Below are 18,252 nucleotides of genomic sequence, written 5' to 3'. Positions count from 1 at the left end.
CAATAGAGAGAAATGTGCCAATGCATTCATGAATAATTGAGAATGCCCATAAGGCTTTAGGCAAATTACATTCAAATTGGTTTTCTTATGCAACTCCTCCATTTTGTGACTTAAAGATTTGAAGGGGATAGAGTAAAGTAGATGGTTACAGGGTAGTTGTACAATCTGAATTACTGGTTTTAAGAGGAGTTCTTCTGACAAGTGTGTGTGGCTCTGTGCGGCAAGGGCATCCACCTCAGCTCTCATCCGCTTTGCTCTGTGGGCGCTGTTGCAGCAGGACTCGGTTGGCTCAACAAAGTGCTGCCTCTCGGTCAGGTCAGGGGGTTTACACTCCTTGTCACTCGTGTCAACTGGCAGGGTTGGCTCCTGGACAAACTGCAGGCATATACAATGTAATGTTATACAATACATAGTTAATCCATTACAAAATGTAGAATAAACGTACAACCAACAACAAATCAAAAGACATGGCACACATCTATTGCAGCAAGGACACCCAGACTATGGCAGCGGTGCACAGACAAAGCACTATGAGACCATTTTAAACAAAGAATGGTTGTATTGCAGTCTAACATGTCTGTGTAACCAAAAATGTGCTATCTGTTAATTATTAGATAATAACCATGAGGCAGACATACCGTGTCAAGTTCAGGAGCAGACACTAAGCGCATCAGCTTGGACGCAAGCTCTGGTGCCTAAAGCAAGAGAGAGCTTCCAAAGTTAACAACAACGACCCAATCTATGTTCACTCTGTACGCTTTCTCTACAGTGTTCAATAAATGTATTCAATATTGAAAACGATCCTCACTAGACATTAGACAAACATACTTCCCGCATAACAGCAGTAAAACTATTGTTGAACAGTGCTCAACTTGCCTACAGATGAGCCAACCAAGTGCTTAATAAAGCATTAGCTGATTCATAAAGCTCTGAGTGCAATGCGAATAGACACAGACAGATTAACCATGAGAGTTAGGCAGGGGTTGGAACCGATTCAGGGAACAGAACCGAAAACCAGAAAAGAATGACATTTTCTGAGGAACAGAACGGAGAACAAAAGTGATCTATACTGTTCTGGAACAGAAACGTTATTTTAAAAGCATGTGAACCGGTTAATAACGTTCTGGCCCTTTTTTCCCCGCATAGTCCCACAAAAAAACGCAACTCAAACTTTTTCCAGTGTCTGCCTGCCAGCTGAAAATGTTTGGCATGTGTGTGTATATGCTACCTTCCCCTCCTTCTGAAGCATGCATAGTCTACTGTAGCTACTGACATTACCGTGATTCAGAAATAAATGCTAGTTAAGGATACTATAGTCTTCCTGTTTCACAATAGATGTATTAACTACAAAAAGACTTATTTTTAATTTGTTGCCGCTCTGCACACACAAGCTTGTTAGCTAGCTCTGGTCTAGCTCTTGAAACCTCTAGGCAGCATTATGTGTAATGTAATTGAACCGAGATTCATGACCAAGGGCACACTACACTTGTCTGTCCAATGCATGTACATAGCTTGCCCGCTCCATAGAAAGCTCCTCTATCCATTGGTCAACTAATTTAAAGTAGAGTGAAATGTAAAAAAAAGAACGATATAAACTGTTACTTTTTTGGGGGTTTGAATCAGTTCAGAACTTTATTTTGCTGGTCGGAAACAGTGGAATAGAACGTAAAAATATAATGGTTATGTTCATAACGAAACCATTGGAAAATAATTGGTGTTGGGGCATCTGTCCAACTTACCAGGAGGTTGGCTCCGCTCTGGAAGAGGTTGTAGGGGTAGAGAAGTCTCTCATAGTGTGACCGTAAGTGAGAGCCAACAGCCTTGCCAGGAGCAAAGCCCATCTTAAGCGCAATCGCCGTCCAACGTCTATCGCGACACACAATATCAAATCCGCCCTCATCTGCAACATTCTGAAATAAAATGTGTAAAAGTTAGGTAGAGTCAGTGGATTCTGTGCAATGCTATTTAAGATGGAATAAATGTATAGTAGTTTGAAACAACGCTAAACACTAGTGATGGATAAACAAAATTCTTGAAACATTGAGGCTTTCCAGCCAATTGTGTGAAAATAGTTTCATTACTCAAGGCTATGATCAACACAGTGTACACTAGTGGTACCTGCTGGTCAAAATAATTTAGAGCAGCCAAATGATTACACATATAACGTCCCACATGCCATAGCGTGTGCGCAGGGTAGCCTTTGTCTTCTACCAAAACCGTTGCCAAGCCAATTAGGTAGTTGTTTGATGAAACAAAGCTTCAGACGTTGACCATGTGATCATTGATCACATGATTCTGATAAAATTATAATCGGCACACTGCTTTGAAGAAAACTGCTTAGCGATTTTGACCCATGCCTCGGAGCTCTGGTATCAAATCTATCACTACTAAACACCCAACCTTGTTGAGTTGATACAGGTCCAATATCTTCCTTTCCACATGAGGAATCTTCAGAGAACACCCCTGCAACTCCCAGAACTTTGCAATCTGGTCCAAGAAGTTAAGCTTAACTCTGGTCTGTGCCTAGGAAAGGGAAACAAGGGTGATATATTAGTCACTGTAGGAATTCTAATTTAGAGAATCATGGCGGTGATAAGTGTCCTGGCTCAGCTATGTGATGCAATAAAAAAAACGGTCCACTGAAAATAAAATGTTTCTGCTGACCGGCTCCTGCGCAAGCAACCTTTGCCTTTCCTTTCACCAAAGTTTCTGAAGGGGGTGATTAATAAATGGTTGGCAGTAGGCACAATAGAAAACCTTTAGTGCTACGTCAACGAGACAACTGCATTGACAGGGACCCTGACCAATCAGTTTAATTCCCCTTTATAGGCCAAGGTGTCAAAGTGGTGCACATCTTCAAGGGTATTGTTTATTAAACTAAAATCTAGGCTACACATCATGCAAAGTGACTTCCGTACCAATTTTCCCTCTAACCAGCGCGAATGTGTGGGCCCGCAGAAGAAATATCAGCCCGCATAGAGAAGCACGAGATTGATAGTGTTAACTAAGGGGGAAAAGTTCAATGTTTCCCTTTACTCTGGGAATTGTGATCGAATCAACGCAATATTAGCCACCTTCAATGCAACATACCGCAATAAAACAAACTGAGCAAGACTTAGTATGTAAAACTAACTATGCAAGAGATTTTGTTGTAGGCAGAACGCATCGGATTAGGATTCTATTGCATTGACATGCAAGACTCTACACAGCCAGTACTCTACACAGACCGGTGCAGCATAACCAATCAGAGCTGCAGTAGGCCTATATGCAAATAGACCATTGCCATATATGGATCTGTGCAATTCACTTTGATATGGACTGTTTACAGCATGAGGGGTCGTGAGTATTTTTTATTTAACTAGTAAATTACAAATTCCTATTTATAATGATGGCCTAGGAACAGTGGGTTAACTGCCTTGTTCAGGGGCAGAACGACAGATTTTGACCTTGTCAGCTCGGGGATTTGTTTTTGCAACCTTCCGGTTACTAGTCCAACACTAACCACCTGCCTTACATTGCACTCCACGAGGAGCCTGCATGGCAGGCTGACTACCTGTTACGTGAGGGCAGCAAGAAGCCAAGGTAAGTTGCTAGCTAGCATTAAACTTATCTTGTAAAAAGAAAAAACAATCTTAACATAATCACTAGTTAATTACACATGGTTGATGATATTACTAGTTTATCTAGCGTGTCCTGCTTTGCATATAATCGATGCGGTGCCTGTTAATTTCTCATCGAATCACAGCCTACTTCGACAAACGTGTTATGATTTAACAAGCGCATTTGCGGAAAAAAAGCAATGTCGTTGCACCAATGGACCTAACCATAATCAATGCCTTTCTTTAAAATCAATACACAAGTATATATTTTTAAACCTGCATATTTAGTTAATATTGCCTGCTAACGTGAATTTCTTTTAACTAGGGAAATTGTGTCACTTCTCTTGCGTTCCGTGCAAGCAGTCAGGGTATATGCAGCAGTTTGGGCCGCCTTGCGAACTGTGTTAAGTCAAGGCCGTAATTAATTTGCAAGAATTGTACATATTTATGACATAACATTGAAGGATGTGCAATGTAACAGCAATATTTAGACTTAGGGATGCCACCCGTTAGATAAAATACGTAGCGGTTCCGTATTTCACTGAAAGAATAAACGTTTTGTTTTCGAAATGATAGTTTCTGGATTCGACCATATTCATGACCAAAGGCTCGTATTTCTCTGTGTTATTATGTTATAATTAAGTCTGATTTGATATTTGATAGAGCAGTCTAACTGAGCGATGGTAGGCAGCAGCAGGCTCGTACCATTCAAACAGCATTTAGTGCGTTTGCCAGCAGCTCTTCGCAATTCTTCAAGCATTGCACTGTTATGACTTCAAGCCTATCAACTCCCGAGATTAAGCTGGTGTAACCTATGTGAAATGGCTAGCTAGTTAGCGGGGTGCGCGCTAATAGCGTTTCAAACGTCACTCGCTCTGAGACTTGGAGTGGTTGTTCCACTTGCTCTGCATGGGTAACGCTGCTTCGAAACGCTGCTAACTTAAACGTTAGCTTTTTTACATGGCACATAGTAAAAGTGCAATATCTTCTCCAACACTTTGTTTTTGCATTAATTAAACCAAATTGAAGATGTTTCATTATTTATTTGAGGCTAAATTTATATTATGGATGTATTATATTAAGTTAAAATAGGTGTACATTCAGTATTGTTGATATTGTCATTATTACAAATAAAAATTTGGTTTATTACAAATAAAATAAAAAATGTAATTGTCTGATTAATCGGTATCGGCTTTTTTTTTGTCCTACAATAATCGGTATCAGCGTTGAAAAATCATAATCGGTAGACCTCTATTAGCAACATTTCAGTTACTGGCCCAACGCTCTAACCACTAGGCTACCTGCCACTCCAGGTAGATGCGCTTGTTTTGAGATCAAAGTGAGAGCTGCATGTAGCCACCTGTGCACATTTGCTCATATCATTTGTTAGTGAGCCCAGTTATAGATCATTTGTAGTCAGCAATGGGGGAGTGATTGCTTCCTTCAAGAGCACAAACCTGTGCATTTTTAGACAACATTGAAAAGCGAGGCAGGTGAAGGTGAATTGTGTGCTTTTTTTTTTTTTACTTTAAAGGTGCAGTGTTGTATTTTGAGACAGGCTTTTTTTAAAAACTTTATTTAACTAGGCAAGTCAGTTAAGAACAGATTCTTATTTTCAATGACGGCCTAGGAACAGTGGGTTAACTGCCTGTTCAGGAGCAGAACGACAGGTTTGTTTGTACCTTGTTAGCTCTGGGATTTGAACTTGCAACCTTTCGGTTACTCATCCAAAGCTCTAACCACTAGGCTACCCTGCCTCCCCTGCTTGAATAAGCTAAGTAGCCTATAGGCAGAGGGTAGCATAATCTGTCTGATTCTCTGTAATAATGGTATGGGAATCACACCACAAAAACATTTCCAGTTACCTTGTCTGAAGGACAAGTGGATAAACAGGTTCATGTCAAGCCCTGCAGGTTTTTTTTTCAAAGGTCTCATGGAATGTAGGCCTACATTGAACACCACACGTTGGCTGCTACTGTAGGCTGAATGATAGATCAGCTATTTCCATGGTAAAATGTTATGGGATGCATTTTGGTAGGCCTACATTATGATAAAATAGCCACAGTAGCCTACTTGACCACTGTCTGAAACTAACTTAAAGCAGGTACAGCCTCAGTGTTCATAGTAAACGCAAGCAGGAAGTTGCACAATTTTCACAACGTTCAAGTTTGCGCTCAGCAGACCTGAAATTTGCTCAGTGCTGAAAACATTGAGGGAAAATTGCTCCCTACCTCCAGTTCATTTAGCCTCTGTATCCGAGGAGTGAAGTGCAGTCTGTCAACATCACATGCAAATGGAGGCTGCCAGTCCTATGAGGACACAATAAAATATTATTATTAGAATGACTTAAATATTACACATAATAAGTAGGTATATCGCACAGCTGAAAAGATTATTCAAAGAACCACATAACACCCAGCAGTAGGGAGACATCATACAATAAACCAGTCCTTGCCATGTATGGGACACCGATCAGTAACAAATGTTTAGCCTACAACTCTAAGTCTGTCTATTTGTCTACCGTGGTCATGGAGTTACAGTCGGAAGTTTACATACACCGTAGCCAACTACATTTAAACTCAGTTTTTCACAATTGCTGATATTTAATCCTAGCAAAAATTCCCCGTCTTAGGATCACCACTTTATTTTAAGAATGTGAAATGTCAGGATAATAGTAGAGAATTATTTATTTCAGCTTTTATTTCTTTCATCACATTCCCAGTGGGTCAGAAGTTCACATACACTCAATTGGTATTCGGTAGCATTGCCTTTAAATTGTTTAACTTGGGTCAAACGTTTTGGCTAGCCTTCCACAAGCATCCCACAATAAGTTGAATGAATTTTGGCCCATTCCTCCTGACAGAGCTGGTGTAACCGAGTCAGTTTTGTAGGCCTCCTTGCTCGCACACGCTTTTTCAGTTCTGCCCACAAATGTTCTATAGGATTGAGGTCAGGGCTTTGTGATGACCACTCCAATACCTAGACTTGTTGTTCTTAAGCCATTTTGCCACACCTAGACAACAAGTCTAGGTATTGGAGTGCTTAGGGCCATTGTCCATTTGCAAGACCCATTTGCAACCAAGCTTTAACTTCCTGACTGATGTCTTGAGATGTTGCTTCAATATATCCACATAATTTTACTTCCTCATAATGCCATCTATTTTGTGAAGTGCACCAGTCCCTCCTGCAGCAAAGCACCCCCACAACATGATGCTGCCACCCCCGTGCTTCACGGTTGCAAGCCTCCACCTTTTTCCTCCAAACATAACGATGGTCATTATGGCCAAACAGTTCTATTTTTGTTTCATCAGACCAGAGGACATTTCTCCAAAAAGTACGATCTTTGTCCCCATGTGCAGTTGCAAACTGTAGTCTGGCTTTTTTATGGCAGTTTGGAGCAGTGGCTTCTTCCTTGCTGAGCGGCCTTTCAGGTTATGTCGATAAAGGACTTGTTTTACTGTGGATATAGATACTTTTGTACCGGTTTCCTCCAGCATCTTCACAGGGTCCATTGCTGTTGTTCTGGCACTGTTGTTCTGGCACTTTTCGCACCAATGTACGTTCATCTCTAGGAGACAGAACGCCTCTCTTCCTGATTGGTATGACGGATGTGTGGTCCCATGGTGTTTATACTTGCATACTATTGTTTGTACAGATGAACGTGGTACATTCAGGCGTTTGAAAATTGCTCACACGGATGAACCAGACTTGTGGAGGTCTACAATTTTTTTCTGAGGTATTGGCTGATTTCTTTTGATTTTCCCATGATGTCAAGCAAAGAGGCACTGAGTTTGAATGTAGGCCTTGAAATACATCCACAGGTACACCTCCAAATGACTCAAATGATGTCAATTAGCCTATCAGAAGCCATGACATAATTTTCTGGAATTTTCCAAGCTGTTTAAAGGCACAGTCAACTTAGTGTGTAAACTTCCGACCCACTGGAATTGTGATAAGTTATATAATCTGTCTGTAAACAATTGTTGGAAAAATTACTTGTCATGCACAAAGTAGATGTCCTAACCGAAACTATAGTTTGTTAACAAGAAATTTGTGGAGTGGTTGAAAAACGAGTTATAATGATTCCAACCTAAGTGTCTGTTAAACGTCCAACTTCAACTGTACATCATTACTTTTTTCTCAATACAATTTTCTAGTTATTTTAGGGTTACAACATGAGCATTGTAGAGCATACAGCACGATTGATTCCTTATCTTAAACCCACTAGCCTAACTAACTAAAGACCAACAAAATGGCTAGATGGAATTCAACAGCCAAGGGCTACTGAGTTAACATTCCATTCCACCAGGACATTTACATCCATCAATGAAATTACTTATCACTAATTTTAGACTACATCCAATATTGATGGATAGTTATAACCAATACTTGTCTCTTCTTTTTTTTTACTGTAGTGTTGGATCTCGGCGCATAAGAATTTTAGTGTACCCTAGGATTACATCTGCAATCCTGTGCATGTGACTAATAAACTCCTATCTAATAATATATGTTATTTGACTGATGCCTATTATTCATTTATGGATTCCATCTTTTTGGGTTCATGGGGCCTTTTTATTTCAGCTTACAAAAAGGTCACAGTTATAAATAAGTTTAGGCTACACCAAACTGGAGACTAATAAATACAGGTGATCCTTAGTTGTGGGAAGTTGGAAGTTTGTCTGAATTACATTAAAAACATCATTCATAGTAACTAATCAAACAACATTACCCATCTCTGTAAAGTTACAGCTCTTTGGCATTACCAGTGACTAGGGTTGCAAAATTCTAGGCACTTTCAATAAATTCCCTGGTTTTCACAAACTCCTGGTTGGAAAAATTCTTAATCAGTAACCAGGATTTCTGAAAAACCTGGAAATGTATTGAAAGTTCACAGAAATGTTGAAACCCTACCAGTGACTATGGTCCGACAATGTCAAAAGGTTGCCTATTATTTTTTTATCTACCAAGCTAATCAATTAAAGACAAAAGTTTCCAGAAGATACCGACCCTAATGTTACGCTTGTTTACATCGAGCTGCACTGGGGTTAAATTAAGGTATGGGTCAGAAAATGTACCTCAATGCAGGGATGGGATATGCCACTGTACTCCAAATTCTACCTTTATCCACACTGATACATCGACTGGAAGATTTAAATACTTATAGTTCTCTCAGAAAACTGCTCTTTTCATCCTCATCGCATGCTAGCTAGCAGTAGCCATTCTGGAATGGCAATGTCAGCCAATCAACTCCGTATGCCATTCCTTAATGGCTGCTGTTAACTAGCATGAAAACAAAAAGGGAAGTTTTCTGGGGGGAGAAAACAGTATTTCAATCTTCTCAATTGGGCAGTGTGTTTATAGGTACAATTTGGAGTACAGTGGCATATCCCATCCCTGCATTGAAGTAAGTTTTCCGACCCATATTTCATGCTGGCTCCACAGTGTATTAATGTAGCCATGATTGCGTTCAGATCCCAATGCAGCTGAGTGTAAACAAGCATAACGGTAGGGTCGGTATCTTCTGCCAAAGACAAATGGTGTATGCGTGTGTATTGTTTTCTCGCCTGATGACAAAACTACGCTGATCAGTCTTGATAGCAAGCGGCTAGCTAATGGAACCAGCTGTAAGTCTCCACGTAAATTCAACTGACATTGGTAGCTTTTGTTTATTGAATGCTTTTTGTTTTATGTAACGTTAACTAGCTAACGTTAGCTGTTACTACTAACGTCGGCTGATTTGTCGTTTTACACTGAACTGACAGACTTCACTGTCGGTCATCGCACTAGCTAGTTTAACATCAGTCGTTAACGAAAGGATAATCTCACGATTTGTTAGTCAGCTAACGTTAGCCAGCTAGCTCAATTAGCGTGCACGACGATTTCAGTGATTGAAGAAGCAGTCAACATTGTCTTAGCAGGTTACGTTAGCAAGCTATTTTCATTAACGCTGCCTGCTGCAGTTACACAATGCCACTAACGTCAATTCAGTTCGTCAGGTAGCTAACGTTAACTATTAAAACTAGCTTGATTATGTAGTTAGTTAGCTAGCTATATAAACATTAATGATACAAAAGAATCAGCAGAACCTTCATCCGCCATGTTGAAAAGGTCCCTTTAACCCCCCGTGTTTGTGGTTGTCAGTTTTGTTAAAACGGGTTTAAAGAATATGTTAAACCATTCAGCAGCGCGACCACACTTACCGGAGGCGGGCGGACCTTACAAATACCCGTTTTTTCCGCAATTGGACGAATCTTATTTATATAAGCAAAAGGATCGGCAAATTCCTCCCAGCTTGGTTCGAAGACTGGGCACTCCTGAGGCGGCTTGAACTCGTCCGGCCGAGGCTGGGTCATGGTCTTGATCCAATCTTAGAGCTCAGACAACACAGGTAGCCTAGTCACAACAGTGTGTCACCTATCTTATGGTCTGTCCGGAGGTATATCCTTCTAATTTCCAATGTCAGGGTCTCTCGAAGTCAATCGGGATCAACAATACGAGGCAGCTCAGCCAAACACACATACACACACAGTGAAACGAATGTTCTAAGGCAGTGACTACGTCCGCCTAAAAAAGTAGATACCATATAATTTTTCTAAAACCTCTTATGTTTGCAATCTCATTCTCTGACCTTAGACATCAATCGTACTGCATGTTAAACATCGTAAATCAAGATATATTATAGGCTTTTATTACATGGATTGTGATTATTGTCGATTTCACCAATATATTTCTAAATATTTCAACTGTTAATCACATACATACATACATACATGAATATGTAAATATACAAATACCCGTTTGTTTTGACACACCATTGTCGTGTTGAATTTAGTGTAATTTACACAGAATTATGTTGGAAAAAATTGAGTATTAACTACGCATAAATTACTATTTTCTTTAGTCAGACTCTAATCATTTTTTAAAAACTAAATTGTAATGAAACATATATAGGCTATGTAGAGGCCTATTATTAAGTCACAAGATTGAATGCACCCGACTGATGTGCTCCGTGAAGTACTGTAGCACACAGTGCATTTGAAGCCTATGCTACATCCAAACCAGCATCTTCATTATAGTGTCAAATATTGTTCGTCTAACAAAACATCGTCTTATTGACAAGTTGAATATACGTAATTGTGCACCATTTTGATTGGTAAAATTTGATTTCAGAGAATTCATTCTTGAAAATGCTTTTCATTGTATCCTCACTGGCTACTGTTTATTATTGCGGAGGGATATTTTCAGGTGACACCTTCACCGCTGCCGGATCTTGTTCTTTAAATAGCCCCGATGGGAGTATTTTGATTGGATGTATCTGCTTTGCAGGGGGCGAGCATTGATGAGTTTTAATATGTAACACAGTTTGAGGCTAGTCGCAAATTACATCGACGCGCTCCACAATAATGATCCAGAGACCATAGCCCAGTAGCAACAGTAATCAGCTCACTGAATGCAACCAGCAATGGGTTACAACTGGTTATTACATAATTATAAAATATTTATACATCTATAGACTCATAATATATATACTGTTAGTAACCTAAATATAAATCCTCAATATATTATTACTGAAACAGAACATGACAACAGAACGTGGGTAAGGTACTCTACTCCTGGTTGAGTTTGGCCCTAGCTGTAACATGCTAGGGCCAAACAAAAAATATATTTTGCAATGTTGTACTCAATACCGATTTTATTCAGAAGCTGAAAACTATTGCAATTGCAAAACATGGCACTTTGAAACATACCGATTAACAAGGTGTTAATAAACCACAAAAAAAGTGCATCTGGCTGTTTATACAACTTCAGATGTTTTTGTTCAGGGCAGGCAGATACAACAATATATTGTTACAAGAAAGAATACAAAGACAGAATATTACATTTTTAATAGACAGATTGGACATCATGGTTATTTGGTTATTAATATTCCTCACCCGCTTCATCATCATCAGATTCTGTGCTTGTTCTGCCCAGCTCTTCATAATCCATCTCCAGGCAAGCCATGTCTTCTCTGGCCTCAGAGAACTCTCCCTCCTCCATGCCCTCACCTACATACCAGTGCACAAAGGCACGTTTGGCATACATGAGGTCAAACTTGTGGTCCAAACGGGCCCAGGCTTCAGCAATGGCAGTGGTGTTGCTCAGCATGCACACAGCCCTCTGGACTTTAGCTAGATCACCTCCAGGTACGGCAGTCGGGGGCTGATAGTTGATCCCAACCTGGTGAGATATAAATAAAATAAACAAATGACCCCTTAGGCCGCGAAAGAAATATGGTGTTCATCTCAAATCGCAATATAAACCATATACAGGAGGCAATCATGTTACTTACAGTGCCTTGCGAAAGTATTCGGCCCCCTTGAACTTTGCGACCTTTTGCCACATTTCAGGCTTCAAACATAAAGATATAAAACTGTATTTTTTTGTGAAGAATCAACAACAAGTGGGACACAATCATGAAGTGGAACGACATTTATTGGATATTTCAAACTTTTTTAACAAATCAAAAACTGACAAATTGGGCGTGCAAAATTATTCAGCCCCCTTAAGTTAATACTTTGTAGCGCCACCTTTTGCTGCGATTACAGCTGTAAGTCGCTTGGGGTATGTCTCTATCAGTTTTGCACATCGAGAGACTGACATTTTTTCCCATTCCTCCTTGCAAAACAGCTCGAGCTCAGTGAGGTTGGATGGAGAGCATTTGTGAACAGCAGTTTTCAGTTCTTTCCACAGATTCTCGATTGGATTCAGGTCTGGACTTTGACTTGGCCATTCTAACACCTGGATATGTTTATTTTTGAACCATTCCATTGTAGATTTTGCTTTATGTTTTGGATCATTGTCTTGTTGGAAGACAAATCTCCGTCCCAGTCTCAGGTCTTTTGCAGACTCCATCAGGTTCTCTTCCAGAATGGTCCTGTATTTGGCTCCATCCATCTTCCCATCAATTTTAACCATCTTCCCTGTCCCTGCTGAAGAAAAGCAGGCCCAAACCATGATGCTGCCACCACCATGTTTGACAGTGGGGATGGTGTGTTCAGGGTGATGAGCTGTGTTGCTTTTACGCCAAACATAACGTTTTGCATTGTTGCCAAAAAGTTCAATTTTGGTTTCATCTGACCAGAGCACCTTCTTCCACATGTTTGGTGTGTCTCCCAGGTGGCTTGTGGCAAACTTTAAACGACACTATTTATGGATATCTTTAAGAAATGGCTATCTTCTTGCCACTCTTCCATAAAGGCCATATTTGTGCAATATACGACTGATTGTTGTCCTATGGACAGAGTCTCCCACCTCAGCTGTAGATCTCTGCAGTTCATCCAGAGTGATCATGGGCTGCATGGGCTCTTGGCTGCATCTCTGATCAGTCTTCTCCTTGTATGAGCTGAAAGTTTAGAGGGACGGCCAGGTCTTGGTAGATTTGCAGTGGTCTGATCCTCCTTCCATTTCAATATTATCGCTTGCACAGTGCTCCTTGGGATGTTTAAAGCTTGGGAAATCTTTTTGTATCCAAATCCGGCTTTAAACTTCTTCACAACAGTATCTCGGACCTGCCTGGTGTGTTCCTTGTTCTTCATGATGCTCTCTGCGCTTTTGACGGACCTCTGAGACTATCACAGTGCAGGTGCATTTATACGGAGACTTGATTACACACAGGTGGATTGTATTTATCATCATTAGTCATTTAGGTCAACATTGGATCATTCAGAGATCCTCACTGAACTTCTGGAGAGAGTTTGCTGCACTGAAAGTAAAGGGGCTGAATAATTTTGCACGCCCAATTTTTCAGTTTTTGATTTGTTAAAAAAGTTTGAAATATCCAATAAATGTCGTTCCACTTCATGATTGTGTCCCACTTGTTGTTGATTCTTCACAAAAAAATACAGTTTTATATCTTTATGTTTGAAGCCTGAAATGTGGCAAAAGGTCGCAAAGTTCAAGGGGGCCGAATACGTTCGCAAGGCACTGTACCGTGAAACCGGTGGGGCACCAATCCACAAACTGGATGGAACGTTTGGTCTTGATATTTTGAATGGCAGAGTTCACATCTTTGGGCACCACATCGCCACGGTACAGCATACAGCAGGCTATGTACATGCCATGGCGAGGGTCACACTTGACCATCTGATTGGCTGGCTCGAAGCAGGCAGTGGTGATCTCAGAGATGGTTAGCTGCTCATGGTAGGCCTTCTCAGCGGAGATAATGGGCGCGTAGGTGACCAGGGGGAAATGAATGCGGGAATGGGACTAAATTGGTCTGGAACTCTGTGAGGTCAACATTCAAGGCACCATCAAAGCGTAGGGAGGCAGTGATGGAGGAAACGATCTGACCGATCAATCTGTTGAGGTTGGTGTAGGATGGGCGCTCAACATCAAGGTTGCGGCGACAGATGTCGTAGATGGCCTCATTGTCCACCATGAAGGCACAGTCAGAGTGATCCAGGGTGGTGTGGGTGGTCAGAATGGAATCATATGGCTCTACCACAGCTGTGGACACTTGGGGAGCTGGGTAGATGGCAAACTCCAGCTTGGACTTCTTACCGTAGTCAACAGACAGGCGCTCCATCAGCAGAGAGGTGAAACCAGAGCCAGTGCCTCCTCCGAAGCTGTGGAAGATGAGGAATCCTTGTAGCCCTGTGCACTGGTCAGTCTAGGGAGAAAAACAATTGACCAACACCAGTGATGCACATATATATTGGCCTTAGCCTATATTATTACTACATTATGACTCAAATCCTTCCTTTGACTGTATGACCAAGATCTGGTCTTAATGTGATACTTACCATTTTACGGACACGCTCCAGAACCCCGTCAATGATCTCCTTACCCACGGTGTAGTGTCCACGGGCGTAGTTATTGGCTGCATCCTCCTTTCCAGAGATGAGCTGCTCAGGATGGTAGAGCTGCCTGTACATTCCCGTCCTGACCTCATCTGCAGGGAAAACAATCACTCATCAACAAATATAGGACATCAACTGGAAATGTCACCTAAATTACCACAGTAGTATCAATTAATTGTTGATTTGCTCTTGGTTGGCAGTCCTGTGCATTGATATTATGTAGCCTATAAAGCTGTACTTACATCCACCCACAGTGTAATGTAGATTCACAATTTTAACAATCAGATTTTTTTGTATTTATTAATGTGCAGTAGTAACACTTCTAGAACTGCTACAGTAGTGTTAGTGTTTTGATTAATGCACACTACTTAACAGACATACTGCAGTTCATTAGAAGTAACCTTGCATTTTATTCATTATTACTTGGCAAGGGCTACTTGTGTGTACTTTGGAGCAGCATATGCTGTGTGTGGGCTTTCTTTATTCATTCATCGTTTTGTTGTTGGCCCAGTTGTTATTGTTGTGAAAGTTTGGGATGTGTATCACTAATAAACCCCTCATTTATTCAACATTTAATTATTTTACCATCTCTTCTTCTTTGTATCAATATTCTACACCACCACTTACCAATTACAGCTGGCTAGGTCCACAAATACAGCCCTTTGTACAAGCTATCCTGAGCCACGCTCATTGAAGAAAGTGTAAAAGGGGTCATCACCGCCACCACCAATGGTCTTGTCTCTTGGATACCATGCTCCATCCAGCACAGGTCCCCGCATGCATTCCCAATTAGCACTCCTGCCTGGCCCATGAGGATGGATATGCATTTACACTACACATGTGCAATCACACACACAAACATGAATGATGGGTGGAGAGAAACAAAATGTTACAAATGAAATTGCTTACTGACCACTGTTGGCTCCAGGTCCACAAATATGGCCCTGGGAACATGGCGGCCAGAACTTCCTGTGTTAAAAAAGGTGTTGAAGGGGTCAGTCCGTGAATTAGGCCCCTGGTCCTCTTCATTGAGCACCCCGTCTGGCCCCACACCGTGTTCCAAGCAGAAGAGTTCCCAGCATGCATTGCCAGTCTGAACTCCCGCCTGGCCCACGTGGATGGAGATACACTCTCTCTGTTGGCAAAAAACGACAGCATGACTACTTCCTGTTCCTCAAACCATCTGGCTGAAGTGGAAAATACATAAACAGCAAAGCCCATCTGATACACAGATACTGTAAATCGGACTATATTAACACACAATGAATTCAACTATGCTGACATCTAGGATTTACTAATAACAACATTTGTGTATGTTATCTTTTCTGCTTTGGCTGGTTGTTTACACCTCAGTAAGCACAGTCAACTGAAGGGGTCGATTTAAAGTTGATAGAAAAGCAAAACCGGATATAGAAAAAAATCAAGAAATACATTACCACGTGGTTCAAGTATTTAAAGATAATGCCAAAAGTAGAGAGCAATATGGTAGCTCCAAATTTAAAGTAACTATGTCAACTCTAAATAATGATCCCCAAAGATCCTGAACTTAAATCTGGTCAAATAAAAATGATTTATTCCTTTGATAGACAGTTTCCCAGACACAGATTGACCCTAGTCCTGGACTTGAAATCAGGGGGCTTTTTTTTTTGTCCAGAACTTTTTTGTCCAGAACTAGGCCTAATCTGACTCTGGGAAACTGTACCTTTAAAGAATATATTTTAGGCAAACTGCCAGACACATGTTTCAGCAGGTCCAAATTCGTAGTCTTGGCACTGGATCTCAGGGGGAGGGAATTCTAGGTTCTCACAAGGTGGTAATAAACTGACATTTGAAAAGGAAATGGTATCTGGAAAAATGTAAAACTAAAATGCTGTGTAATATGCGTGATACAATAAGTCACAAAGACAAATATAACTCCTAAATTAGGAATACAAAGTAACTTATTGTATGATGACGTGAAAGGGGCTTGGCATGCTTGTTATATTTTTTTAATGGCTGATTCTTTAAAAAGCACAAGGTATCATGCATAGGCCCATAGGCTATGTACTAGACTACATGTTTCGTTGATGTACACAACTGATTTTGGAAGTTACTGTATCACAGTACATTACTTTCCTAGACTCCTGCCTAAATACAGGTATAGTAAGCTAATCTTTTAACAGATGTATTTATCATTTGAAAGTTGAAAAGTTTGTCAAGCATGTGACTCAATCTGCTGCGTCTGCCCCCTACCAGAGACGGAAGACAACTCGCTGTTTTTTGTTGTTGTGGTTCAATGAACTAAGTAGACCAGACTCAGCTGCTATTGCATTGGTGTCTTGAGGACACCCAGTAAAGTAGACCGGAACTGACTCTTTTTTTAAATGGTAAAAGGCCTGAGTGAACTATCTTAATTTATCCACCATCTTTGCCCACACCATACCACTTTCCGCTTCCTCACACAGGCTCAACAGATTCATTGGATTCCACTCTTTCAGACACAGACAGTATACATTCCCACGCATACAGTATTACCACAGTTTCTAAATCCAGAGGCGCAACAGCGCAAGACTTCCGGGAACGCATGCCGATCTACCATTTCAGTGTTTAATTGCTATATTGTAATTACTTCGCCACCATGGCCTATTTATTTCCTTAACTTACCTCATCTTCACTCTCTGTATATAGACTTTTTGTTTTCTTTTGTTCTACTGTATTGTTGACTGTATGTTTAGTTTATTCCATGTGTAACTCTGTGTTGTTGTATGTGTCGAATTGCTACGCTTTATCTTGGCCAGGTCGCAGTTGCAAATGAGAAATTGTTCTCAACTAGCCTACCTGGTTAAATAAAAGTGAAAAAAATAAATAATAATAATAAACAAAGCAGACCAGGCCAGGGGTTGAGAAGTAAATGAGAGAGAGGTGAAAAAATATTCCATATTCCCTATTCCCTATTTCTTCATTTTCAAAAAATCTAAAGGCACAACCTAGATTCGAGACAATGTCTTAAGTAGTTGAACATGTTATTGGTCCAACATCGTGAAAGTCACACGTTTTCATTTTCCTAAAAATCAACTACATATCGAAGGAGTGCGGTCCGCACATGCGCAGTTCGGTGCGAGACGACCGTTTGACATGACATATTTCTGCGCATGCGTTTAGCTTGCCGAAGTCGCCATGAAATCGCCTTCAAGTGTGATTGGGGATTTCTATTGGAGAAGCAGTTTCTGCCTATCTTCATACTATAGGCTACTCACTGTCTTTTGTATTACATTGTTGTAAGAACGTAGTAACAAAGTATCAACTTTCATACTAATGAATACATTCAATGGATAGGGGTAGGGCCCTACGCACGGCCGAGGCTATATGCATAAGGCAATAACAACTTTTTTTCAAATGAAACATCTGAAATAGTCGAGTGGTCCACATTTTCAGACTGCATGAACAAATCATTTGCCTTTGAGGGTGGCAAATATTAATAATAACACTGAAAATTGGGGAAAATGCACTAACCCCATTTAGAATTTCAATGCAAAAAGAGAAAAATTAAATAGTTATGTATTGTGCGGGCATACCATTTCCTCCTGTCAAGATTCGGATGATTGAAGACGCGTAAAAAAGGGTTAGAAAATGAATACAGTAAAAGGCGCGAAAAGTTTTGCTACAGCTCGGTCGACAATGGTCACCGCCAACACAGGAATGTAGACTGGGTCTGCGCTGCACTTTGAGCACACCGCCTTGCACACTACTAAAATACCTGAGCACTCCAGTCGAATTGTCATTGGATCCCAGTGGTGACGGTGTAGGTATGATGACGTTTCAAAAAGGGATTT

General features: G+C 40.7%; 2 protein-coding genes across 13 annotated transcripts in view; both read right to left on the bottom strand.

Annotated features, from left to right (window-relative positions):
• kdm5bb (lysine demethylase 5Bb) overlaps positions 1-10,191 on the bottom strand; it is a 39,090-nt gene extending 28,899 nt beyond the window's left edge. For 4 of the 7 annotated variants that reach the window (XR_016487308.1, XR_016487310.1, XR_016487311.1 and 1 more), the window contains exons 1-6: positions 9,800-10,165; positions 5,831-5,908; positions 2,401-2,523; positions 1,740-1,910; positions 639-695; positions 175-375 (exon numbers count right to left, since the gene is read on the bottom strand). Coding sequence is in view for 3 of the 7 variants with exons in the window: in XM_021567190.3 (XP_021422865.3) it covers positions 175-375; positions 639-695; positions 1,740-1,910; positions 2,401-2,523; positions 5,831-5,908; positions 9,800-9,952 (783 nt within the window). In the remaining 4 variants the exon portion in view is untranslated. Of the gene's footprint in view, positions 1-174; positions 376-638; positions 696-1,739; positions 1,911-2,400; positions 2,524-5,830; positions 5,909-9,799 lie in introns of all 7 variants that reach the window. The other 3 variants (XR_016487309.1, XM_021567191.3, XM_090203033.1) reach the window with 1 other exon arrangement.
• A 1,070-nt stretch (positions 10,192-11,261) lies between these two features.
• On the bottom strand, positions 11,262-18,199 carry tuba5 (tubulin alpha 5). 6 transcript variants are annotated; one of them, XM_090203036.1, is made up of 6 exons: positions 17,995-18,199; positions 15,354-15,575; positions 15,068-15,242; positions 14,384-14,532; positions 14,142-14,250; positions 11,262-11,819 (listed from the first exon to the last, which is right to left on the bottom strand). In XM_090203036.1, exons 4-6 carry the CDS (start codon positions 14,513-14,515, stop codon positions 11,776-11,778), a joined length of 285 nt encoding a protein of 94 aa, XP_090059162.1. In that variant the 5' UTR covers positions 14,516-14,532; positions 15,068-15,242; positions 15,354-15,575; positions 17,995-18,199; the 3' UTR covers positions 11,262-11,775. The 6 variants fall into 6 exon arrangements, with proteins under 6 accessions (XP_090059162.1, XP_090059163.1, XP_036801705.1 ...); XM_090203037.1 differs by having other exon boundaries at positions 15,068-15,238; positions 17,995-18,169; XM_036945810.2 differs by lacking the exon at positions 15,068-15,242 and having other exon boundaries at positions 17,995-18,169.
• Positions 18,200-18,252: the final 53 nt, after the last annotated feature.

The sequence above is a fragment of the Oncorhynchus mykiss genome, chromosome 16, assembly GCF_057628025.1.
Source record: "Oncorhynchus mykiss isolate SJ-2025 chromosome 16, ASM5762802v1, whole genome shotgun sequence".
Classification (NCBI taxonomy): domain Eukaryota; kingdom Metazoa; phylum Chordata; class Actinopteri; order Salmoniformes; family Salmonidae; genus Oncorhynchus; species Oncorhynchus mykiss.
Note: the sequence above shows the minus strand (reverse complement) of the source record. Positions and strands in the feature narration are given on the sequence as shown.